The sequence below is a fragment of the Maniola jurtina genome, chromosome 13, assembly GCF_905333055.1.
Source record: "Maniola jurtina chromosome 13, ilManJurt1.1, whole genome shotgun sequence".
Classification (NCBI taxonomy): domain Eukaryota; kingdom Metazoa; phylum Arthropoda; class Insecta; order Lepidoptera; family Nymphalidae; genus Maniola; species Maniola jurtina.
The window spans coordinates 6,426,019-6,452,150 of record NC_060041.1 but is presented as its reverse complement, the minus strand read 5'-3'; the positions used below and the strand labels follow the sequence as shown (position 1 = coordinate 6,452,150).

Here is a 26,132-nt window from a genome sequence, read left to right as displayed (position 1 = left end):
CTTATTTCTAATTTATTCATGTGATTAAATATTTTGCATAATATTGCTTCAAAGGAATATTGGATTTTTTGTTACGTAACTTACAATATGTTCATGATATTTCACTTATACATTTTGAATATCCCGCCCAGATGCCGCCATTGCTAATTTGAAATAAACCAATAGCATGCTGCACCAACAACCAACCTTCAGAAAGTTGCCGGAATGATATTTCTTTCCGCAGTATTGGCAGCAGTGTCGACTGTTGCAAATGGTGGATTGCGTTACTTTTTCTCGTGCTCCGTGTAAAATATTTACGTAAAATAGTGTAAATCTTGTGGCGCAGTGTTTCTGGCTCACAGAAACATGTCGGAAACACTGCCGAATAACAAAAAACAAGTTCCAAGACAACTGGTGAGTATTTATTGTTAGAATTTTACGTATTTAGACCCGGGTGACGCCATGGTGGCTTTATCTGGGATCACGTAAACATGAAATGGTGCATCGCTGCATCGTGTATCGATTTATGTAAGTTATGGGAGTATGTTAGAAGTTGTTTTTTTATAAGGTTTATTGGATATCATGATAATAAGGGAGGGTCATCGGACTTGATTTTTTGTGATCACGCCGCGAGCGAGTTTAAACGCGGCGGCTGTATGCATTCGCGCATGCGAGAAGGTGTCAAAATCTATAATAATTTCGAAGATCGTAGCATTGCGATGTAGCGTCGTTTTATAACAATGAGCGGAACGCAAATTGCGCACGGCTGCAACGTCGTCCTCGGAACATAGTTAGTGGGTATCTGGTAGGGACGAAGGCGTAACCCTCCCGCGGGCTGGCGGCCCGAGGCGTGCGCCGTACGGAGTTGCGAACTGACGAGCGCGACTGCCGAGTGCCGGATTGCTAGTTGCGAGTCGCGACCACACGTCGAGCGGCTCGTAATCTAGTTTATTACCTACTCAAATAATCTTCTGTCGAACAATTACACGCCGTCGACGAGACGAACTCCAAAACATTGTTATAATATTGATTACAACGAATGTAAATTACACATGTTCCCTATGCAGGCTCTTTGTTGAATTGAAGGCAAACAACACGTAGCTCGAAAGTTTAATTGTGAGATACGATTCCAAATAGCTTCAGTCTTTATGCAGCTACAGTATTCCTTACTTGTAGTAACACTATTGGCCTTGAATTTGCATTAAAAAAGTAACCTATTTGATAGGAACTGTGACACTTAGGAAACAGCTGCAGTTTTTATGCTGATAGGTAATAGGGTTAGTTAGATAGGTTTTAAAAGATAATAATTTATTGTAAGTTATACTTAATATTATTTCTGATCATCAGTAAAATTAACATTAGTTAACTTACCCCTCACCTCTTATAAAATGGATCAGCTGTATGAATTGGAATATTTAAATTACTTAAATACTAAGTAAAACATAAAACAAATTTGCTTGCTTAATTACATAAAAGATGCATATTTAAGAATTTTACCTCCACTGATTTACATTCACCTGCTCTGTAAGTTTTATTCCTCTTTGTTTACTTTATAATTTTGGCAAACAATTTTAATATTACCATATTTTATAGTTAATTAAATATATGCATTTCTTGCAAGCTTTCTAACCAGGCTCCTAATACATTTTGGGAGTTACAATGAGTACCTACCTAGTCTATAGTAGTTCCATATTTAATGATATGCCTTACTATATGTCATGTCATAGACATATAAATACCTGTATATTATATTTGCAGATAAAAGAGAAAAAGGTACCTATAATAAATGTAGGTCCAAATATAGAACATTTTAGAGAACTATTACAAAACTATCACAACTTGTTAGTAGGTAGTAACTTTATATTTCAGGTACCTACCTACATCTTGAAAAAAATACATCTTTTTCATTCTTTAAAATAGTTGGTTATTCAAATGAAAGAAAATCTTTCATTTGAATAACCAACTATTCTGGGTCTGTGTGAAATGGCTTTTGATCTGTTTTCTTGTAAGGTTGAACTGGATTTGTCAGTGACCTCTATAAATTCCATTTCAGTGGGTTTTGATAACGATATTTCATCGCTAATTACCTAGCAGGTATAGTCGAATTTTTAATAAAACTAAGCAAACCGAAGTTTCCTGGGTTGCCATTTTTTCCCGAAAAATAAATAGTGTTGGGGCAAAAAGAGACATATGAATCAGTCAGTGACAGGATAAAATAAAAATTCATATGGACTGGTTCCTTAATCTAGTGGTTAACAGGGCTCTCTCCGTCCGCGTCACTCGCTTCATACATTGGTGTTTTAGATTTTTCTAATAATATGTAGTTTTAAAATTACAGGGGCTCAAACATTTGTATGTAAATTTTTAAGACCGCGTAACTTTGAAACCGAATATTTTAACAGAAATCTGGAAAACCACAGGCATAGATATTAGTTTCTAGAATATGTCTGCAAAATTTCATGGACTTTGGTTGCTTAATATTCAAATGAAATTGGAACTACGTTCGTATGAAGCGAGTGACGGAGAGACCGCTCTTAATAAGTATTAACTGACTTTAGCCCTAATGTAGCCCTATTTTTCTATGATTTTATGTCACCATAGCCTAATATTTGACATATCGTCCATTCAGAATCAAACTGAGAGTTCCCTCACTCTAGTTCAGCCTTTGTGGAATGAACCTAGGTATCATTTTTCTACGTACGTATTCCATGAAAAGTAATTGTAGCTAAGTATACAAAAATTATGTGATGGCAGTCTAAAATAGAGAAGAAGGAACTGGTTCATTGACTCATTTAAAATGACAAAACTAAACATATCTCATCACTAATATATGGCATCATTATTTTAGGACTAATGTAGCATGATGATTAAATATTTGAGGATACAGTAATTATAAAATTGCGATTTTTTTATGCTTGTTATATAAACGATATACTAAAACAACTGAAATTCAGCATTCGAAGGTTGTTGGTACCTACTTATCAAGTTGATCGCGCAGTAGAGGCGAATATCGCAGAACGCAAGTATAGTTTTCAGTACTGACTGAAAATGCAAAAGCCTTTATACCTTACTTTACACAAAGTACCCTGTGAAAAATCACGAAGCAAATCCTCACAAAGTTTGATTTACATTTAAGTAATCCCGCTTTATTGTTTCGCGCGTCATCGACCCAAGCTAAGACGCTAAAGAGCGCGCGAGCGAGAACACCCACATTGCTACGTCTTAGAAAGGGGAAAACATCTAGTTAATTAAATGTACCAAACAATCGTTTGCCGATTTCACGGAAAGCCAATTTTCGCATTCACAATCATACTCGTAAGCGCTTTAATTCAATTTCCGTGACAAAACCACCTGTGAAATAATCAGCACTGTTGATCTTGATTCCTAGTTAAGTTAACGTACCAAACAATAAAATTGGAAGTGCGAAAAATCATTTTCCGTGAAAAATCGCCTGTGAAATCGCTGTGAAGGAAAATAAATATTTCACCAAACGATAATGATATACCTAAACTAGCAATAATGGTTTTGTCTAATTTCCAGCGTGAGCGCAAGCAACGTAAGCTCTATTCTGACGAGTGGGCTCTCGGTGATGATGAAGCGGAAGGTGGCAGGGGGTTCTCCCTCGCTGACAAACTGGAGAGCCCCCGCTTTGAGCACACCGGCGCAGTCCTGGAGATGCATGGAACTGATCTCAATGTCGCCTACCTCCAGAAGAATGGCTTCACGACTCCCTTGCTGTTTAAAGAAAAACTTGGATTGGGGTTACGGTAAGTACTGATCATAAAATCATAATACCATTATCTTACCATGCATAATTAAAAAAAATTAAAGTGTTATATCTTGTATGATTGCCGATTGTACGGAACCCTTCATGTGCGAGTCCGACTCGCACTTGACCGATGTTTTATTACCACATTTATAATAAAACATTTTTTAACCTTTATAGCTCGTTCACAAAGGCTGCGTAAGCGTAGACGTAGCGCGTACCATTGCGTTGTACTGTATGGAACTGTATGAAACATGGCACACCGCTTGCGTACAGCGTGGACGTATGCGTAACCCGGTGTGTTAGGGGTTTACGCGCGTCACTACGCACGTGTCACGTGTACGCAATTGGTGTGAATCGGCCTTTAGGGTTGCCTCACATGTCAGGTACCTAATTCCGATGGGATTCGCGGTCCGCTGTTCTATAACATTTAAAGACCATGCCTAAGTACAAATGTAATTTATACGTTAATCTTAATGAAAGGATAGTTACTTTAAATACGATTAATCTACATTTGCTAATCATGGTAAAGCAGGAAATGGGCTGTGCTTATTGCTTATGCCACATTTCATACTATTTAAACCGTCTACAGACGTTCCACTTGTCGGTTAATGATACGTTTAAAGTATCCATTTTAAGTTGTATCAATACAAGTCTGTATAATAATCTGTTCAAAGTAACGAGCAAATCGGCTGCTGGTCGATTACACCAGATTCGTCAACGGGTAGAAGTAGGCCGAACCAATCACCTAAACCGAAACCAGGCAATTTTTTATACTGTTTGTGGTGATAGAAAATACTACCATTTGATTGGATTCAGGAGTTTTTGTCAGTTGAGGTGGTGTTTTAGAAAAAAAAAATTCCGACTTAAAAGTCTGAGTAGTTATCTTGAACATTTTTGAAGAGTCATGTTAACAGGAGTGCTGCAGGTCGCGTACCAACCAGTAATATGTGGTTTGTCCGAGTAGATCAGACGTGGGGTACTAATGATTAGCTAGGAATATGTCAAGACGTGCATGTGAGAAGCAGGCTTTTTTGACGTACAAACTTGGTAAAAAAAACTAGTGAGATATCTGCTTGAAGAGCTGTTCAGTTGGTAGGACTTACACGGCGGCCGACAACTTGGCAGGTCTGTAGACAGCTTTATGCTTTGAATGAATCATTTTCAATCACGTACGCCTGGATATTTATCGTTAGATTGATTTCGTTCATAAATAAATAGTTGCTGACTCGACCTGGCTTCACTTGAGTGGAAGTTTTGGGAAGGGGGTAGAGTTTTTAAAAATTCTGAAACACCTAGAATCTAGATACTCTTTCATTTCTACCCGAAAGTCCAATTATTAATTTTCATAGATGAAACTAAAAAAACTTTCATACTAATTTTCATCTCCTATTTAACCCCTTTAGGGGGTTTAATTTCCAAAAATACGTTCTTATTGGTGCTTATGTTATAAAAGGAACCTTCTGTTTAATTTTATGTTTCTATCCCCAGCGGTTAATAAAACAAATAAATACTTTGTAAAATGTATTTGTATAGTAAGGTAGATATTGGTAAAAATCAATGACGATTATCTGATGATAAATAACACATAGGTACGTTAATTTACGTACCAGTGACGTATCAGGACTACAATAACATAAATTACTAGCATTCATAAAAGTAATTAGAGTTCATAAAGTAACTACGAGCAAAAGAATTAAATAGAATTAAATATTGAAACGACGGAGGTGACAACATTTAAATATTATAACTTTGATTCGTAGTTTACTTCTGTGTCAATTCCTCTATTAAACTAAACAAACCTTCGAACGTACCTACACTAGATAGGTATTCTCTCCTAAAAACCTCCAACGGAAGGTACCTATCGACGGAAATACGCTGTTTCACAGCTCAATAGGTTTGGCTTTTATTTTATTTTGCATGCACTTTCACTATTGTTGCAGAAGTTTACACCAAATAAAACATGAAGAATGAACATGGTAAATTATTTATTAAACCGGCTTTGGGTGATTGATTAGGTGTGTTTGTTTATTAAGTCTTAAGAAATAAACAGGAACATGAAGAGATCAGGAGAGATTTTATCTACTTTATAAAGAGATCAACTTCTGTGTATTTAGGTACTATGTGAGGCTAACAATTATTGATGTACCGTGTCTAGTAGATAAGTACATAGAAACAAAAAAGATAGTAAGTCAGTCAATTTGTCATTGGCATCTACTGTAATATAGAAATGTAGTATGTACATTGTACAGTATATATAATAAATATTACGAAAATTAGAGTAACTCTTAAACTGATAAGCGCGATCTTATCAACTTGGTTGAACATTGCAAATCCTTCGTGTACGATTGTGCGACTAGATCACTTGAGTATTTGTGTAGGCTTATAACTTTATAGGTCCATGGTTTTAAAATAGGTTAGATTAGGTCAGGTAGGTTATAGGGTAGTTTTAGACTTATTTATTTCATTCCGTTTATCTAATGCTCAGAGATTTCCCTCCATACAAAAGTAGTTTAGTTTCGGGCTCCAAATCCCTTGTAACTTTAAAAATACACAGTTTCATAGAAATCTGGAAACCACTGACACAGATATTTGTTTCTAAAACGTGTCTAATACAGAGTTTCATTAGGTTTGATTGGTTAATTTCAATTGTTTTTTTTTCGCGCTACAGACCGCTACGAATAAAAGCGTCTCATAAGTTACTGGTTGGGTTCGACATTTTCTATATGGAGAGGGAAAATGACGAATATCAACCATTCTCAAGTGATACATAGAACAAGCATAGTTTCAGTATTCGATATCGGGCTGGTAGTACAATCTCAAATATTTTGTCAAAGCTATAAGTAACTGGCTCGCTCGCTCTACACTCGTACATACTCGTAATTATGTATTATACAGTGGCGTAGGCGGGCGTAGCGTAGGGCGGGCGGGTTGCTAGATTCAGACTTTATTCACGAAAATTGTATGATATTATCTTAATTGATAGATATTATTCGATTATTATTATTATTTGTTACATTATCAACCCGATGGATTATTTATAATAACAAAATAAAAACTTTAAAGATACAAAATGGATATAAACTTTACTAAAATTATTCTTCTTATTTATTAGCGACCCTTGAGGCTTTCTCCAGTGGGAATTTCGAAAAATACACCCTTAATCTTTGTCTACACTCTATGTAAAATATCAGCTTTCTAGGTCCAAAAGTTTGGGCTGGGAGTAATGACCCAGTCAGTGAGTCACGCATTATTATAGTTCTATTAGGTATCACACAAGATGAACTAAAAAATAACTACATATTAAATAAAAATGCCCTATACATTCCATAAGATAAATAAATAAAGCCGCCGCCAGATACTCTTTGTCTGAGCACAAATAATGAAGCGAAGAATAGTAAATAGGTTAGACTCGCCTCTTCATTATTAGCAAAGGGCGTATTGACTACGTGGGATTGTGTATCCGCAGGTACGAGTTACCTACTTTAGTTTAAATAATTGAAAGGGAAGAGGTAAATTGCGATTATAGGTTAGGGGTTTACGGTCGTCTACGCGGAGCCGCTGACTTGTGAAGTTGTGAGCAGTGAGCGAGTCTTATCGTACTGGAGTCAATATTTGTCGACGCGTCATACACGGCCAACAGGCAGCCGGCATATGCCGCGCCGCGCACGGCGCAGCGTGGGGCGCACACCGGCGCTTCTGTTGCCAAATCAGCTGAAACCGGAAGCTGACAAACAAGGCATACACTAAAAATGTTTTGCCAACATTACAGGCGCTAAAATAGAGCCTGTGGCAGTGACTGAGACTTGAGAGCGCTTTTTTAGGAATCCCTAGCGTTATTTTATTTTATTGCTTGACTAGCTGACGCCCGCGACTTCGTTCGCGTGGATGTAGGTTTTTAAAAATCTTCTTCTTTTTTTTTTTTGGAATTCTTTGATTTTCCGGGATAAAAAGTAGCCTATGTGCTAATCCAGGGTATAATCTATCTCCATTCTAAATTTCAGCCCAATCCGTCCAGTAGTTTTTGCGTGAAGGAGTAACCAACATACACACACACACACATACACAAAAACTTTCGCCTTTATAATATTAGTGTTGATTAGTGTTGATCATTGCAATGATTAGGTCTAGATTGGAGCGCGCTTGCCTAGAAGATGCCTATTCACTCTTGCCTTCAAGGCTTCTTGAAGGTGTTATGTCTGTCATAGCCATTTTGTTTCGAATCTATCTGGACTTAGAATGTTAGAAAAAAATTAACACAAAAATTTCTGCGACCCAAGTTTTATCATTTGATTTTATTTTTGACACATGAACTTAATTCAATTTCCTGCCCAGGTCTTTAACTATACTCATGCCTAAAATCACGTTGATCCGTTGCTCCGTTTCGACGTGATTGAAGGACAAACTAACAAACCAATAAACAAACACACAAACAAGGTTCAGGTTTTTTTTTTTAATCCGTGAGAATTCTTTGATTTTGTGAAATAAAATTCCCCGGTAAGTTAGTAGCTCCTGTAACTCCTCCCTGAAGTTAACTTTGAAACAGCTGTTCTGTATGCAGGCCATTTAAATATTACCGCGCGGCTTTGTAGGCTGATAAATTAGGAAGTAATAACTGCGGTAACATTTTTATCGTCCAAGTGTAAAAGTCTACTTTGTAGGTTTGATAGCGGTAAAATAAGAACCATTTTACGACCAAATGTATTGAAAATAATATGACGAAACTTTTACGACTCAAAGGCTAGGCGCAAAGGCTACAATCCCCTGTGCGCCTATAGTCTAAAGCTCAAGTTCCTCTATGACAGGTACCTATCTAGCAAAACGCTCGAATGCTTCCGTTTATATGCCGGAATAGCAACCGAGCATTTGATGAAGGCTAATTGCTAAAAATCTGATTCTGAAAAGAAATGAGCGCTGAGACGTTAGAAGCTATTGATCGTCCAGCCAAAAGAGCTTTCAAAAGTCTTAAGTATTTAATACAAGCCGAGAATATAAAAATCTGTTTTAGAATATACAGGTAAAGCCCTTTCATATGATACCCCACTTGGTATAGTTATCTTACTTTGAAAATTGAAACACATTTAATTTTTTTTTTAATGATGTAACAACAAATTCGCAGTTTTCAGATTTATTCCTGTACTTGTGCTATAAGACCTACCTACCTGCCAAATTTAATTCTAGGTCAACGGGAAGTACCCTATAGGTTTTCTTAACAGACACGACGGACGGATGGACAGACAGACAGGCAGACAGACAGACAGACAGACAGACAACAACAAAGTGATCCCTTTGGTCTGGAAGTGAATGTGGTTCCGTTTTTCCTTTTGAGGTACAGAACCCTAAAAAATAATGAAAAAACAATTGCACATCTAAACATGCAGGTGCAAACGCAATGTGTTTATAGACCGGTTAGTGATCAACGGATGGCAATAGCAAATATTAATAGTCCCATTTATTATTCCACTTGTCACTATAAACTGCTCGTAGCCCGTACATGCATCTTTTGGTCAGTACAATAGGTACTCCTTTTTATCCCTTAACTGGGAAAATTCTAACCGACTTCTTGGCGAAGAAATCGGAATGTTTAATTTCGTCCCAATAAAACCCCTCGTATGAATTAATTGGTGCCTTCATTGCGTGATATCCTGACTCCAGTGGTTCGCTCTGCCTTCTATGCCTCTGATGGAGCTGAAAATAATCCTACCCACGTTGTGGTCGCAAGGTATGGTAGCTTGTGTGATGTCTCATAGCTACTGGTTTTCTTCCCAGGATTATAATGTGATCATGTAAGTCTCACAGTTACATCATATTTGCCCAGTTTGGTGAAAGAAATATTATATTGCGTAAGCGGATTGAAACAAAATGTTCGCTATACCCTATACCTGTCCTGAAATATGATTGAAGCATTCAGAAATACTTACCTTGATTTGAACAAAAAGCATATTTTTACAAACTGTTCACGATAAAAAATTTAGATAAAACAAGATATATATTTATGTACCTAATCCTATACTTGTTTTGTATGTTAGGTCGTAAATAATAATTACGGACATGAAAATTTAATGAATTGAAAATGCCGATGTACAGGAAAGGAAAATGTTTTCCTACGTGCGCTCCCCCCGGTTGAGAGAGGGCGACTGAATTCTCGAAGGTTGAAACCAACAAGATGATTTTACTGAAACTGATTGTTATGCCTGCGAAAGAGGGAAAATAGCGTAAACTGTAGGAAAATATTCATCAAATTTTACTCTGAAGTCACCAAATATTAAAAATGGGCCTGTCTGAGAACCGCCTCCTTTATTTGGTTATAAAAATATTGACCATAATAATATTTAAGAGTAGGTAGGTATAGGTTCTATACTAAATACTCGTTATCACTGATTAGGAATAAAATGTGAGCTACTCTTATTTTATTGGTGTTGCATAGGATGGTTTTCTTATTTACATACTTATAGGTTGTTTTCGTACTCAAATGTTGTGTATTCGTTTCTGTTATTGGTGTGCAATAAAATATTTATCTATCTAGGTCAACAAGTGTACACTTTAGGTATGTCCGTATGTATTAAAGTAAAAATAAAGTATGTTTTAGTCAGGTATTTTAAATTTTGATATCGCCAACCATCTCTAATAGTATAATGAATAGAAAATCGGTTTAATGTATTATAATCAGTAAATCTATATATTTACGCGTGGATTTATGTTTATAAAATCCCTTGGGAACTCTTTAATTTTACGGCATAAAACTCTTCTTCAGTATTACTCTCCTTTACCTATACCAGGCAAAAATTCAGGCTCCGATCTCTACTGTGGTGTCATTGAAGGGCAAACAAACAAACCAATATACAAATACATTTTCGCATTTATAATAATATACTGGTTAGACCATACAGATTGACCTTTAGTCCTAACGTTGCTTTAACTCTAAGCCCTAATTCGCACGAGCGTTAAAAAAGCGTTGCGTTAAAACCCGGCGTTGCGCTGACAATACAAAGTGCGCGATAAAAAAGCGTTGACGTGTGAACAGATACTTGGGAATGCATTTGTTCTATTTGAACGCTTTTTTAACGGACGTTAAAAAAGCTCTCGTGCGAATTAGCCCTTAAAGAGTAGGCCATGTTGTGGCTATAAAGTATAATCCATTAAAAACCTTTAACTGTTGACTCGTACAAAGAGTTAGGGTCGTTTAATGCGCGGTCATCTCTGCAACTGGTGTTAGGTAACTGAATGGTGGTTTTCCTTTGTCCGCAGCGTGCCGACCAGCAACTTCACAGTGAACGATGTGCGCATGTGCGTGGGATCGAGGCGGCTTCTTGATGTCATGGATGTAAACACGCAGAAGAACATCGAGATGACTATGAAGGTAACCCGGCTATGGCTATGGCAATAGTTTATTTCAAAAGAAAAGAATAACCCTTTACAACCTCTCGCACTGCCCAGGGTCACTGGTAGAGATCTCTTATAGAGAGATAAGTGCTTCCTTGTCCACTGTTTCTTTCTTTTTCTCTTTATTGTTACAACTTAAATACCTAATTAATAATAAAGAATGAAAAACCTGTCGGAAATTAGCTTACTTAATATTTTTTAATTATTACTTACTAAGGGCTGATTTTTCAATCTTCAAATAACTTATCTGACGAATAGTTTTGACATTTTTCTTTAGGTAATGTCTCAAAACATCAGATTTATTCCTTAGATAAAAGTTATTTGACGACTGAAAATTCTGCCTTAAGTATTATTTTTCGTGGATTATAAAAAAAATAACAGCAACAATAACTTCATTTACTTAATTGGCTAGCTTAGCGACCCAAAGAGGATCTTGGCATCTGACATTTGAAGCGGCAACTAATGCAGGATGTTTTATCTATGCCACTTTGCGCCAATCGGCTCTTTCGAGGACTTTGCAGGTCTTTTTTGCAGATCCTGGCACGCAACAACTTTGGTGGGATAAAAAGTTGGTGGGTACCTACTTGGCACTAATCGTACGTTTATATTGTAAACCCAAATGGTTGTGCTACTCATTCACGTCAAAAGAAACGAATTTTTAATAGGTTAAGTTACTATGCTATGAAGTTGAGCATAAAGATCTAGGAAGCTCGAAAGGCGTCCTCCACTTAGGTTGAAATCTACCCAAACAAAAACATTTCGTGTGAATAATAAGGGCCAGTTCCTATCAAAAAGTTTCGGCCAATAAAAGTAATGATATCAAAAATTATGGCCAGTGTTTTGCTAGGCTCGGTAAATGGAACCACACAGTTTTACTTAAAAGGTGTATCTTCTTCGACCACTTTCAAGCTGTCATCGCATTCCGAGAGATCCTGTTATGTTTAAATAATTTATGTCTTGATAATAACACCGCAATTTGAATCTCATATGGGACTGGCAATGGTTTTCTTGTTTTCAGCTTTGTATTTCTTGTATTCCTTTGAATTTGTTTAATTAAAAAAAATGTTGCAAAGTTTACGATGCAACTTCGCATCGTAAGTATTATGAAAGGGCCCTTAGAATGAGTTGCACCTTGTCAAAGTCAATAGTTGTAATTGCCTAAATCATAAATGTTTAGGACTGGCAGCGCTACTACGATGATCCAAACAAGGAGAGGCTGTTGAACGTCATTTCGCTGGAGTTCTCCCACACGCGCCTAGAGAACTACGTGCAAGCGCCGCGCATCGTGCGGCTCATCGACTGGGTAGACACGGTGTGGCCTCGACACTTGAAGGATCAACAGGTATAGCCTAATGTTGTTGAAATTGTCCAATTATTATCAACTAGAGGATGCCCGCGGCTTCACCCGCGTGGATTTCGGTTTTTTTAAATCCCGCAGGAACTCTTTGATTTTTCGGGATAAAAAGTAGTCTATGTCCTTCCCCGGGATGTAGCCCATGTCTGTACCAAATTTCATCAAAATCGGTTCAGCGGTTGGGCCGTGAAAACGTAGCAGACAGACAGACACACTTTCGCATTTATAATATTAGTATGGATTATCACATAAGTGAAAATTAGCTACTCAAGAAGAGAGCGAAAAACTTCATGTTTCTGAAAGTTTGGGTTAGTTTGCAGTTGCCTTTATATTTCTTTAAGAGTTTTCTGTTGGTTGTTTTCTTGTTTCTGACTGGCCAAAATGACGCGTCTGTTGATTCTCTAACGAAAGGCTTCGAAATGCCGCTAAAAATTCGCCCAAATATTAGCTGCTTTGATATCGTAAATACTCTCTAGAAGTATTTGAACCTATTAATCAGTATTCAAAATATTTTATCATTTTCAGACTGAATCCACAAACGCTCTGGACGATATGATGTACCCGAAGGTACAGAAATATTGCCTCATGTCAGTCAAAGGTTGCTACACCGACTTTCATATTGATTTTGGCGGTACTTCAGTTTGGTATCACATTCTAAGAGGTAAGTTATTTACTACATCAGTATGTATTTTTAATGAAAAACAGCTGCAGCAAAGAGGGGCTTCTAAAAGCCCAAGTATTAATTTTCATGTAAAAAACTTGAAAAAGAAGGACTTCCTACATTATTTTCTTAGGGCTCTTTTTTGGAGACGTGGTGCATTGCGCGTCGCGTGGTAGGTGGCGCTATTAACTCAAAAATGTATCCAAGTAAGAGAGCGTTCTTGCATAAGCGTTTGCTTGTTATATGGCGTAGTATTACTCACGCACAACAGACGGAAACGTTTAAGTGCGGAAACCAGCCCAGAGAGAAGATGGCGTAGTACTATGTGATCGCAACGCACCACGCGACGTGCAACGCGCCGCGTCTTCATAAAATAACCCTTGAGTGTCTTCGTCATAAAAGGAACCTACTGTCATAATTTCAAGTTTCTAACCCGCAGCAGTTTAGACGGCTGTGCATTGATAGATCAGTCAGTTATTCAGGTCAAATCTTTTAATTTTTTTAAATTAAAAGCAATAATAACCCAATAATTTTTCAGGGGCCAAAGTATTCTGGCTCATTCCACCAACAGAGAAGAATTTACAACTGTACGAAAAATGGGTCCTTTCCGGAAAACAGTCTGATGTGTTTTTTGGAGACACCGTCGAAACGTGCATAAGGGTTCATGTAAGTATTCAAATATTTATTCTTACATAATATAAATAACTAACGACCCGCCCCAGCATCGCACGAGCAGCTTATTACAATTTTCATAAGGATCTCTAAATTTATTGAAAATAAAATATAGCCTATGTCTCTCAGGAATAATGTAGCTTTCACTGGTGAAAGAATTTTCAAAATCGGTTCAGTAGTTCCAGATATTACTTCTTGCAAACAAACTTACAAACTTTACCTCTTCATAATATTAGTATAGATTTATTAGACCGTGACTTCGTCATCGTGGAGTTAGATTTTCAAAATCCCGTCGGAATTCTTCGATTTATCGAGGAACAACAAACACGGTTTCGTATTCATGAAATGAAATTACTACTAAATGAAATATAACCTAATAAAATGCACGTGGACGCAGGCGTGTGTACCAGCTAGTATTTTGATGGGCAATATTTTTCTTCTTTTTACAGTTACAAGCTGGTCATACATTCTTCATCCCCACCGGTTGGATTCACGCGGTTTACACGCCGAGCGACTCTTTGGTCTTTGGAGGAAACTTCCTGCACCAGTTTGGAATAGAAAAACAACTGAAAATAGCTCAAGTTGAAGATGTTACGAAGGTACAAAATAATAAGTTATTCTGAAATGGAATTGGCCAATAAGAGCTTTTAAAAACAGTTTCGTTTATGATAGTATGGATTTTTTTTAATTATTTTAAAAAATTCAGGTGCCACAGAAGTTTCGCTACCCGTTCTTCACGGAGATGCTCTGGTACGTTCTGGACCGCTACGTGACTGCGCTATTGGGACGCTCGCACCTCGCGCCCGAGGGCCAACCTCCTCCGCCGCCCGCGCCCAAAGACCACGTACACCTTACACAGAACGAGCTGCATGGACTAAAGGTTTGTAGCACGGTAGACTATGGCCTAAAGCGTTCTCCTTGTAAGAGGAGAACATACTCCGTAATCTACATCACGAAATACATCTAATAATAAAAATCTATCATATAAATTATAACACAACATTTAAAAATCCCAAATCTGTTTATAGTCCAAGGACTGATCGCAGATAGAAGAAAAGGAATATAAATATATATAAATTATAAATGATTTGTATGTTTGCAGGCAATAGTCGTGTATCTGCACCAGTTGCCGGCCGCTCGTAAGTCTGTGCCGGAGCTTTTGACAGACCCCATCGCCCTAGTGCGCGACGTACGCACGCTGGTGGAGCAGCATCGCCACGACAAACAGCACCAGGCCGTCACCGGAATACCGGTACTGAAAGGTAAGTCAGTAATAAGTGCCAAACAGGAACAGAACTTTCGAGAAATTGCTTCCTGTAGTCCCCTTCATGTCATCCATAGCTCTTTTTACCCAACGAATAAAGTTAGATAGAATACTAGATGATCCCGCGACTTCATCCGCGCGGATTAAGTTTTAAAAATCCCACGGGGACTGTTTTTCCGGGATAAAAGTAACCTGCGTCCGTCCCTAGGAAGTAAGCTATCTCAGTACCAAATTTCATCAAAATCGGTTTAGCCGTTGGGCCGTGAAAAGTTAACAGACAGATACACTTTATTTGCTTACACTCGCATTTATAATATTAGTATAGTATGGAAGTATGGACGTAAAATGTTTATGAATTTCTTATTCGTAGGTCCGGATGAGGTGGTGTCTTGCGAGCGGCGCCAGTCGAGCGGGCGCGGCGGCCGCGGCGGACATCGCGGACCGCCCTCGCGCCCGCGCCCCGAGCACGCCAACAACGCGCCGAGGCGACGCCGCACCAGGTACGTCACAGTATTAGATTACTTCTGTGTGAGCCCTCGGCAACCTGGGCGGTCTACTCGGCTTCTGGAGCGAGCTTGGATGGCTGGAGTGAAGACTTCGACGGGCAGGGGCAATGCACGCACAACAGTCGGAAACGTTTAAGTGCGGAAACCAGCCCAGAGAGAAGAAAGAAAGAAAGAACTTTTGTTGTACAGCATCTTTTTTTATTTTTATTCAAACACAAGTTAGCCCTTGACTGCAATCTCACCTGGTGGTAAGTGATGATGCAGACTAAGATGGAAGCGGGCTAACCTGGACGGGGTATGCCAGTTTTCATTAAACCCATACTCCTTTGATTTCTACACGGCATCATACCGGAACGATAAATCACTTGGCGGCACGGCTTTGCCGGTAGGGTGGTAACTAGCCACGGCCGAATCCTCCCATCAGACACTTTCTTCACAATCTTTAAACTAAACTAAAATGATTTGCCTGAAACTATTGCTAGCCCTTTAATAATGCTCCCTATGGAAAAGGATAGCACTAATAAATAGTTCTTCTATAATATTTTATAGGTAGTAATTTAGTTCAATGCTGCCGTCCGTCAATCTAATAAACCTTTCCTTGAATCCATGATTATTATTCACAGATGCAAGAAATGCGAGGCTTGTCAACGCACCGATTGCGGCGACTGTGTGTTTTGCCACGACATGGTCAAATTCGGCGGACTTGGTCGCGCCAAGCAGACTTGCATTATGCGACAGTGCTTACAGGTCAGTTCAAAATCATTTTACGTTACAGAACTACCACTTTTAAAAAGTTACGCCGATGTACCTGCGCAGAAATCTTATTTTTGAATGGTTTGAAAATATCTCAGCCGATCATAATGCGCGTCCGTCCGTCCAAATGTTATCTGGCGCGGAAAAAAGAAGGTATTCCACATTCTAACATGCGTTTTAGAAATGTATTTCGAGTATATAGAGGTGCAGACTTTTACTATGCTGCTCGGTCCAATAGTAAAATGGCGAGGGAGGAATTAGATCAAAATAGATCTTATAGTTCAAACTATAGTAGATAATTTTTTTAATTACAGCCGATGTTACCGGTGACAGCTTCGTGCGCGGTGTGCCACCTGGACGGCTGGATGCAGACGCCCGTCGCGCCGCAGGCTAAGGGTAACTCGGGTAAACTATTGATATACTAAGGTCCACTTGCATGACAGGCGATTAATGTTACGTTACGGTTACCATTGAACTTTAACCGGACATAAAAGAAAAACAAGGGGTGATAACCTAGTGCTTAAAGACTTCTCGCACCTCTAACTTTTCGGAGTTATGTGCGTATTAAGCAATTAAATATCACTTGCTTTAACCGTGAAGAAAAACAACATGAGGAAATCTGAATACCTGAAAATTGCATAATGTTTTCAAAAGCCTGTAGTCTACACTACACAGTCTACAGTCTACATTTGGCCAGCGTGGGGGCTGTGACCTAAACCCTTGTCATTCTGAAAGGAGATTGTTCCTCTGTAGTGGGCTGGTGATGGGTTGATAATGACGCTGATATGACATTTAAGCCTAATCATGGAGGAATGAACACTGACTTGTGCAACTTACTTTGCTTTTTATTGGCGGTCTTTAACAGTAACTATAACGCAACTTTAATCGCCTGTCATGCATTTGGCCCTAAGACTGCAACTGCATCGTACGGTGAAACTTGTCTGCAGTTCTAGACCAAACGTGCTTGAGAAATATTACCCTATTCTTCTTCTTCTTCTTCTTCTTCTTCTTCTTCTTCCAATTTTGACCAATAGGTTGTCCCAGCTTTATTCCTAAACTATCAAAATAATATCTGGATTAATCTTAGACAAGTCTCAAATAACGCTATCTTATAGGTCGCAACGGCCCGTCGTCACTCCGTGAGTGTTCAGTGTGCTACAGTATCGTGCACCCGGCTTGCGTTCCGCCCGGAGGACAGATCAACGAAGACCTGCCGAACTCTTGGGAGTGCCCTACTTGCACCACTATGGGCCTCAACCATGATTACAAGGTAAGACACCAATCGTTAGTTATAATTATACTTATTTTTCATCTCCATCTTCTAAAAATATGATGCTTACTCAGAAAAATACTTTAAAAAGTATTAATAAAAATTCAACGATTTGTGAATCTAAATAGTTTTTAAAATAGCTGGTTCCAACTTTGCCAACTTCCTTTTCATTGTCAGAACTTTGTTAGTATCTTGTGTATTAATTGTGTTTTTTTTTAATTGTACTTTTATTTTGTGTGAGCTGAATAAACTTTTATTTACTTATTTATTTATGTATCCATATTTTACTAAAAAAATAATAATTTCAGCCACGTCACTTCCGCGCCCGACAAAAGTCATCGGACTTACGCCGCATGAGCGTTGGTTCGGACGCCAGCCAGCTCAGTCAACACCACAACAACGCACAGGTTACAAACTTATCGAAATTACTAAATAACTAAAAATACTAATTTTATTACAAATTATATACTGTGTTGGGAAAAATTTTTGAGCAAAAAGGTTCTTGGTGGAGGAAAGAACGCGGGGAAAACTTTCAATTGATCAAACAATCGCGTTCTCTCGCGCGGTAGTAATCTCTTCGCGCACCCTTTTGGTACGCCTAAGAGATCTAAAAATCGACTACGGCGCATTGCTCAAAGTGTTTGTTGGTCACTGTACCTATTTTCGACTACTATTTAATTTCGGGAATGGTTCTAAGTTGTACAATTTAATTTAAAAAACTACGTCAGTACGCTTTATTAAAATGTGTATTTTTGTGCCTTGCAGAATAAATTGCCAGCGCCACCACCTTCTACAGCAATAAAGTCTGAAGTTGGTTCAGATACCGAGAGCAAGGTAGATGCCACCCATATCAAAACTGAAGATGGTAAGTTTCAACTGTAGTATAAAACTGCATTTTCAACTAAAATCGTGAATGATCCTATCTATATAAAGAAACGTCTTAAAGAAATATTATTTATTTGTTTATTTTACTAGAAATTAAACGTGAAGAAAGCACGGAGGCCACGGGAGGCGAGGACAATAAGGGTGACTGGGAGCCCGCCAACAAGAAACGCCGCGCCAGTGATGAGGACGAGGCGCCTAAGAAACAGGCGCTCAGGGCACACCTTGCCTTGCAGCTCACACATCACTCTGCTAAGGTACGTAGACCACGGCGCCCACAGGAGGTGAGGACAATAAGGGTGATTGGGAGTCTGCCAACACAACGAGATCGGACCCCAGGGATTGTGTGAGGGATTGGTGACAAGCCACTGCGCGCGGCAGGCACTGCAACAAATTTGTGTCTCCTGATCCGTCTATTCCTTGATTCCTTTTATTTCTTTTCAGGGGTATAAATGGCATTCTTGTGCTCACATTGTGAAGTATCTAAATATATAAAAGTAAAAGGTGACTGACTGACTCAAAGCACAGCTCAACTACTGGACAGATCTGATAGCAGATAGCTATTATGAAGCAGACATCTGCTAAGAGACGATTTTTGGAAATTCAACCCCTAAGGGCGTAAAATAGGGGCTCGAAATCCACGCGAACGAAGTGACGGGCTTAAGCTATAGTGGTTCTACAGAAGTGTGTATTTCAGGTGCTAAAGAAGCCGCTATACCCCGTGCGGCCGGCCCCGCTGTCGCTGTCGTCCACCACGGGGTCGCCGTGGCTGGACCGCGACGCGATGCTGTGCGTGTTCGCCAAGCTCACGCCGCACGAGCTGGCCACTTGCGCTCTCGTCTGCAAGGCCTGGGCCGAGTACTCGGTGAGATCATGCTTACTGTATACCTGCAGCTCTCATGAAATACTTTTGAGGAAGTCGTGTCGTTAAGTTCGTCTTATAAATGCTCCGCATCAATGACCTCTATGTAAACTACGCACTACTGCGATTCGTATTTGCGTGCGACTTGATGCCCAGTAATAATACTGGTTAATTTTAACAGCTTCATAGAAGATGATGTTTCGTAATCCGTTTAGTACGTTTTTCAAAGCTCAGAGAAATCTGAAATGGCGTATTTAATAAACAATAATATTACGTCAAGAAAAATGTTTTTTTTTTTTTAAATTCACTGTAGGGAAATCTAAAGCGAAATATATTACAATAAATTTCTACAGTTTTTCTTGGAAAAATTAACAATTTGTGAGAGTGAGTTAAAAACATTACATAGTTAGACACAAAGAAAGATTAAATGAAAGCTCTCATTGGGTAGATTTTGAAAATATCACGATTTATAATATACATTATAATACATGCACTTATAATATACTTGTATAAATTGTTTGGTCTTGGTAGTATTATTGAGAGAAAAATTCGGCGTTTAGATTTTGACCATTACCGTGTACATTGACAGATGGATCCGTCGATTTGGCGCAGCATGTCGTTCGTGCAGGTGCGCGTGTCCGCGGCGCAGCTGGCCGGCATCGCTCGCCGACAGCCGCTCAGTCTCGGCTTGGAGTGGTGCCACTTGGCGCGTCGGCAGCTTGCTTGGTACGTACCAAGTACCTCCGAGCAAATTACTGAAATGAAGTTTTTTTAATTTAACTTTTAATGGCTTCTCAAGACTGGTAACAGACCGCCATGTTTTGAAGGAAGGATGCTCGGTGAAATGACGCCTACGAGTATCCAGTCTGGTGCCGCTATGCGCTTGAGTGTCGCTTGAAATACGTGTGTGTGCGCTTTGCCTACCTGAAGTGTTACAATTTTATCATAATACTTTGTGCTGCATGGATGTAAAAGACCTTGAGAGTGACATGCGCTATTTTTTATCCCGAAAACCCCATGGATGTTTTTGTTTTATTCCACTATAAGTTAGACCTTGACTGCGATCTCATCTGATGGTAAGTGATGATGCAGTCTAAGATGGAAGTGGGCGGGGATTTATAAAAACCTAAATCCACGAGGCGAAGTCGCGAGCTTACAAAATATTTAACTCTCCTAGACGCCATGAGTACTTTGCGCGTTGACTTTAATAAATACCAATTTTGTATATTTTCTTTGCAGGCTACTAGCGCGTCTTCCAGCTCTCCGATCTCTATCCTTAGCGGGGTCGCCGGCAGAGGCAGCCCTGGCCCTTCGTTCCAGCTCATGTCCACCACTGACAGCCCTGGACCTGTCTTTCGCAAGGTGCCTGGATGATGCCAAGCTCCGAGGCATCCTGGCACCTCCGGAAAACTCCAGGCCGGGTGGTGGAGCGAGGTCTGGGATGGAACCTTCCCGGCTTGCAGCGTTGGCTGTTCTACGGTTGCCGGGGACGGACATCACTGATGTCGCGATGTTGTATATTGTACAGGTTTGTGTAAAAAGTCACTTTTCTCAAGACATAAGCGATAGCCATTATCTTCCCTTTGAGGAGCTATCGACCACAGAGTCCAGGTGGATAGACTGGTTACTTCTATATCATATTCATTGTAATTCTATGTTACATTCACTATGTAAGAAAAAAGTAAGAAACTTCAAAGATTCAAATAAACTGCAGTGTTGTTGTGATGCTTAGATATTTCTATTTCAATTTCAATTTCAAAGCCTTTATTAATTCCTTACCTTATCTTAATTATTTACATCTTTTTAAAGTTATACTTATACATTTCATATCTTATACCAATTGTTAATACTTATGTTAGTCTTTTTATTTAGTGTAGGAAAATGTATGAAATGTGTGTGTGTTCATATCTGAGTGTATACTTATGTGCCTGTGGATACAAGTGTTTGTTAATGTGGAGTTGTGTAAGTTTAGTACGTTAGTAAATCTTAGTATATTCTCTAATAATCTTAGTATTTTTAACTAATAATCTTAAGTAGGTAATAATGTATTCTATTTATTATTAGTTATTATAATATAATAATCTATTCTATTTTTTTATTAGTTAGTATAATATACTAGTCTATTCTATTTAATATTAGTTATTCTTAACTAATAATCTTAGTATATTCTTGTTTTTTTTTTTTTCTTTTTTTTTTTTTTTTTGTTTTTCTTTCTAAGGTAAGGATCCCTCTTGGGTATAAGGCCTCCTCCAGTTATCTTTCTACAGGTACAAGCGACCATACGTTGTAGGTGTTTAAGTTTACATTTATTTCAATATATGTATAACTGGAGGGTTTTGGTCATACTCCTCCTCGGTGACCAGCCGTGTTGGAGGAGGGAGAGGGTTCTTGTGTCATAAATTGATCTATTCTTTTTGATCTTTTTATATAAAAGCTCGGATATTTCTATTACGAATGATAAATAAAGTCAAAAATGAAGAGATCTAGAGAAGAACCAATGTAACCAGTATAGCTTAATCGAAGAATCGATATTTCTTGGGATCCCAAGGTGCTGGCATCTCTTACTCTCTTCTGTTGGAGGTGGAGCTCGTACTGGATACTGGATAGAATCAAATAACATTTCATCTTGTGTTTTAGGCTCTACCAAAGTTATGTGAATTGGACGCGTCGTCTTGCGCGCGGCTCACAGACGCGGGCGCCGCTCAGCTCGCCCACCACGGCTTACAGAGGCTATCGCTCGCCGGCTGCAGGCTGCTCACAGAGGCCGCGCTGGACCACCTGACCAGGTGTCCCAATCTCGTCAGGTATCTATAATTTAAAAAAAATAGCTAGCAAACGGGCAAGCGGATCCCCTGATGTTAAGTGATTACCGCTGCCCATGAACATTTGCTTCACCAGAGGTACCGCCTATGCGTTGCCGGCCTTCTAGGAATTTGGTCCGCCTCTTTATGTTGTAATCTAGTGTGTATTGTCAGTAGTACAATAATGTATTTACAATGCATTTGCTCGTGAAGTGCCTCTTCAGCGCTCTTTAAACTATAAAGTAGACTTACCACCACAAAAAAAATTTACCGCACAGCTATTAGCCTATAAAGCCGTGCGGATTCATCCATATTCGAACTAGTGCGGAAATGTAATGGCCGTCAGACGAAACAGCTATTTTGGAGCGCTATTGTCGTTGTAGAGGTATTTAACAGTACCTATGAAGTATTACGATAAGATATTAAATACTATGTTTCTTACTGACTACATTACATTATTAGGAACTTATTTTCAAGAACACACTTCCAAACGTACGCGTTTAACTTAACAAATTAGTAAGATAAAATGTCAAATATTTTGTCATAGTTTAATTATGCATAATACTAGTAAAAAGTCATTACTAATGACATTTTTAATGAATAATCACATTTAATTACTAATCACATTAGTAATAAACTAATAACACATTAGTAGAGAAATAATACACAAGAGCAATAATGTAATGTAATCTTACAAGTGCATAATAAGCTATATTACAGATCTGTGAAAGTGTGATATAAGATACTTTACTAACTTATTTATTTTTAAAACTTATTTTGGTTTGTAATTTATTTACTTACAGATTAGATCTCAGGCATGTGCCTCTTGTGTCAACGCAAGCGGTCATCAAATTCGCAGCAAAGTCCAAACACAATCTCCACGTTAAGGACGTCAAGTTGGTCGAGCTTCGGAACACCTGATCCGAATCTCAGCCTGACGAGGCACCTGAAGAGATACCAGATATCCAAGAAATTCAGGAGGACAAGTGAACAGTGATATAGAATAGTGATGTTGGTGGTATAGCAAAGTGAACCTTTTGTGTACTAATATAAAGACAGTTTTGGTATGAATGAACTTCAGTGTTCTACAATGTAAGATGTATTAGGATAGCTATACACATAGTCGGCTCGTCACAAAATGTCCGACAATGAGGCCTACCTGCGTATACACGTAATCAGATTTTAAGTGGCACAACCGGGCCAGTGCTTCGTAATTCACTCAAAAGAACGATACGTGCTGTATTAACATAACGCTTGGTGTGCCGTCGATGCTACATGACGTAACAGGACCGCTGCATACGGCGGCGCGCCCCTTCGACGGCACCGTCGAACATAATATTATGGTTGTTCAACAAAAATTACCGAGTCGAGTGTGCCGATTCGACTGTGTGTATAGCAAGCATCATACAAGTCTAACTTAAGCTTTTTAGCTGAACTCTTAAGTTATGACATTCAAATTGTTTCTTACCTTGTTAGTCAGATCCATGAATGTATAAAAAAGGTGGATGGAGCGCTCCTAATACCTACTTATCGGTATCCGACTTTGACTAAAAAATTAGAGCAGTCCAAATAGAATAGCGATAAGTAGCTATTTCCTTTAAATAGTTATTAGGAGTGCTCTATCCATAGATAATATTGTTAATCTATGGTGACATCTTACTTGACAGTTCTTTTATAGAGATTTGATTGAGCATTGATAACAACATTTAATGCATATTGCATAGTCACACGCCCATTCGGTGCCGGACCTTTAACTTTGTACGAATTTCTGCGGATTTGCAACCCGGCTGTGGTTAGGTATCATACAAATATGTACACAGAATAGCTGTGTTACTAGTGGTTTATTAGCTACATATAAATCGATACAACTCTGTTAGGCTTTTCGTGTGAGAATGACAAATTTTCATCCAAGAACTGTCAAGAATGTGACTCATACTCGGTTAAGCTTTGAATGCCATAATGAATAAGAAGTTTGTATTTTACCCTTCTGCACTATTTTGTTTTACAGACAAACACTTGAGTGCAACAAAAATAATGCATTAATTTACACCTTTCCAGTGCTATTACAAAATGTTGTAAAAGACATTCTAAGGTTAGTTACAAGTATTTTTATTATTCCCAGAAATTGCACTGTTTATATCTTGATAGTTTTTACTGAGATTTCAATTAAAACTTAATCCATGAGGCTGACTGCGATCAGAAAGGACCTAGATTCAACCCCCACCTGTTTCACTGAAATGGGATACTTACTCCTAGTATAAGCCTTAGTCTTTAGTTGGAGAGGAAAAGGGAATATTAGACATTTACACATGGCCAATGTTTTTCAAAAAATTATTATTAATTTTCAAAGTATGAGGTTAATTGTTATGCAATATTTTTGTTACACCGACCATATTTGCCAAAAAATAAAATTAAATGATGTAACATTATGTTATCATACTAACCAAATATATATTGTGATCAGACATTTCGCACAACATATCAAATCCAGTTCTATGCTATCAACAATGAGTATAGTGTGAAATGCAATGTAGCATACTGAAAACAAAGACTTATTTCATAGTAACTGATGAAAGTGATACATTTCTAATAGTAATCAGTGACTCCAGTAAAAAAAGAGGACCACTCTTTGACGCTTTTCAGGAGAGGCAAAAAATATCAAATAAATAAAATATTTAAAAATTAAAATCAAATTTTATTCAATAGAAGTTCAATTACGAAATTCTATTTTTGCTTCTACTGAAAAGTATCAGAGTTGCTTTTTTTAATGGAGGTGCTGCATTTTTTAGGCACATCCACGAGTTTTTTTCTGCCGAGAACGCAACACCCATCCAATGCCAACCCATGTCGTAAATCACCACACATCAGAAACGCATGACGTTTTTCTGGCATGGGGTTGGCATGTTAAGGCGGACATACATAACTTCGATGTGGTGTGTCGTGACGTGATATACGACGATTAGAGCATATAAAGACTAAAATATTTTGTCTGACTAAAAAATTAACTTAAGGCCTCTACGAACGCTCCGATTGGCCGACTGCAGAAATTGCTGCAACACATCACAACATAATGCATACATTTCGAGATTTCACTCGCCCTTTTAGCTATGGTTAACTGTCATGTCAAAATTACATATGATAATATGCCTTAATATAAAAAGTATGCAGGTGTTGTATATATTTAAATCGATTTAAATAGTATTATACCTCCATCTGTCGTTTCACGGCTCACCACAACATGGTAAAGTTTTTGTCAGATTGGTGGTTCAAGCGTGTTCGGCCCATTGATCTTCCTATGTTTTGTGTAATGTCTTCAAACTAGTGCCAATATATTATGATTTCTTGATATATAAAGCACACATTTCATTGCACAATACAAAAATATCTCTTATTAAAAGTTGAAAGTTTTTATTTTGTTGCATACTGTTTGTATTGCTATAATCTGAGTATATTTTATTGTTATTTTTTAAGTTGCTCTTGGAAGCATCATTTTATGTTTAATCAAATAAAAAAATGCTATATATTATATGAAAATATCTTAAATTGGGACTATCAAAGATGAGAAACGATTGTTTTATATACACCTTGTAAATATAACAATATTACGTTACTTAAGAATGTATAAAAGTTACGGATTCATAAAACGATATTAGTTTTATTTATCGTGATTTGTGGAAATCATGGTCATGTAAATATTTGTCGTGGTTATACAATGTGTGGTATTATACAATGATTGCAAATCTTTTTGGGCTCTGGCGAGTCAACATAAAATCTTTGTTTTAAGCCTCCTTAGGGAATGCGACCATTTGCGGCACGGCAGGCACAAGGGATTTTCATGCAACGATCAAATAGTATATTTCATTACAAGTGCGGAAAGGCTGTCATTGCAAAGAGTTCCGACAAATGTCTACCCGAGCCGAGGCGTAGCTGAAGGCGAGGGTTGACAGTCGGAACGAGTTGCAATGACGGTTCCGCACGT

General features: G+C 38.3%; 1 protein-coding gene across 2 annotated transcripts; it reads left to right on the top strand.

The window, feature by feature from the left end:
- The first annotated feature begins 104 nt into the window (after positions 1 to 104).
- On the top strand, positions 105 to 25,797 carry LOC123871425 (jmjC domain-containing histone demethylation protein 1). Of its 2 annotated transcripts, none has more exons than XM_045915226.1 (21): positions 105 to 393; positions 3,520 to 3,746; positions 10,994 to 11,105; positions 12,306 to 12,470; positions 13,008 to 13,143; positions 13,682 to 13,809; positions 14,265 to 14,414; positions 14,522 to 14,695; positions 14,918 to 15,077; positions 15,450 to 15,579; positions 16,209 to 16,332; positions 16,653 to 16,734; positions 17,454 to 17,608; positions 17,917 to 18,015; positions 18,374 to 18,473; positions 18,584 to 18,747; positions 19,188 to 19,355; positions 19,942 to 20,078; positions 20,592 to 20,880; positions 21,990 to 22,156; positions 22,957 to 25,797. In XM_045915226.1, exons 1-21 carry the CDS (start codon positions 346 to 348, stop codon positions 23,072 to 23,074), a joined length of 3,033 nt encoding a protein of 1,010 aa, XP_045771182.1. In that variant the 5' UTR covers positions 105 to 345; the 3' UTR covers positions 23,075 to 25,797. The 2 variants fall into 2 exon arrangements, with proteins under 2 accessions (XP_045771182.1, XP_045771181.1); XM_045915225.1 differs by having other exon boundaries at positions 16,653 to 16,743.
- Positions 25,798 to 26,132: the final 335 nt, after the last annotated feature.

Bases quoted from the DNA above. Each gene is read 5' to 3' on its own strand.
- LOC123871425 (XM_045915225.1), top strand. From the start codon at position 346: ATGTCGGAAACACTGCCGAATAACAAAAAACAAGTTCCAAGACAACTG. The intron at 16,744-17,453 runs GTAAACTATTGA...GCTATCTTATAG, and splicing joins GCAGGCTAAGGGTAACTCGG to GTCGCAACGGCCCGTCGTCA. The intron at 20,881-21,989 runs GTTTGTGTAAAA...CTTGTGTTTTAG, and splicing joins CGATGTTGTATATTGTACAG to GCTCTACCAAAGTTATGTGA.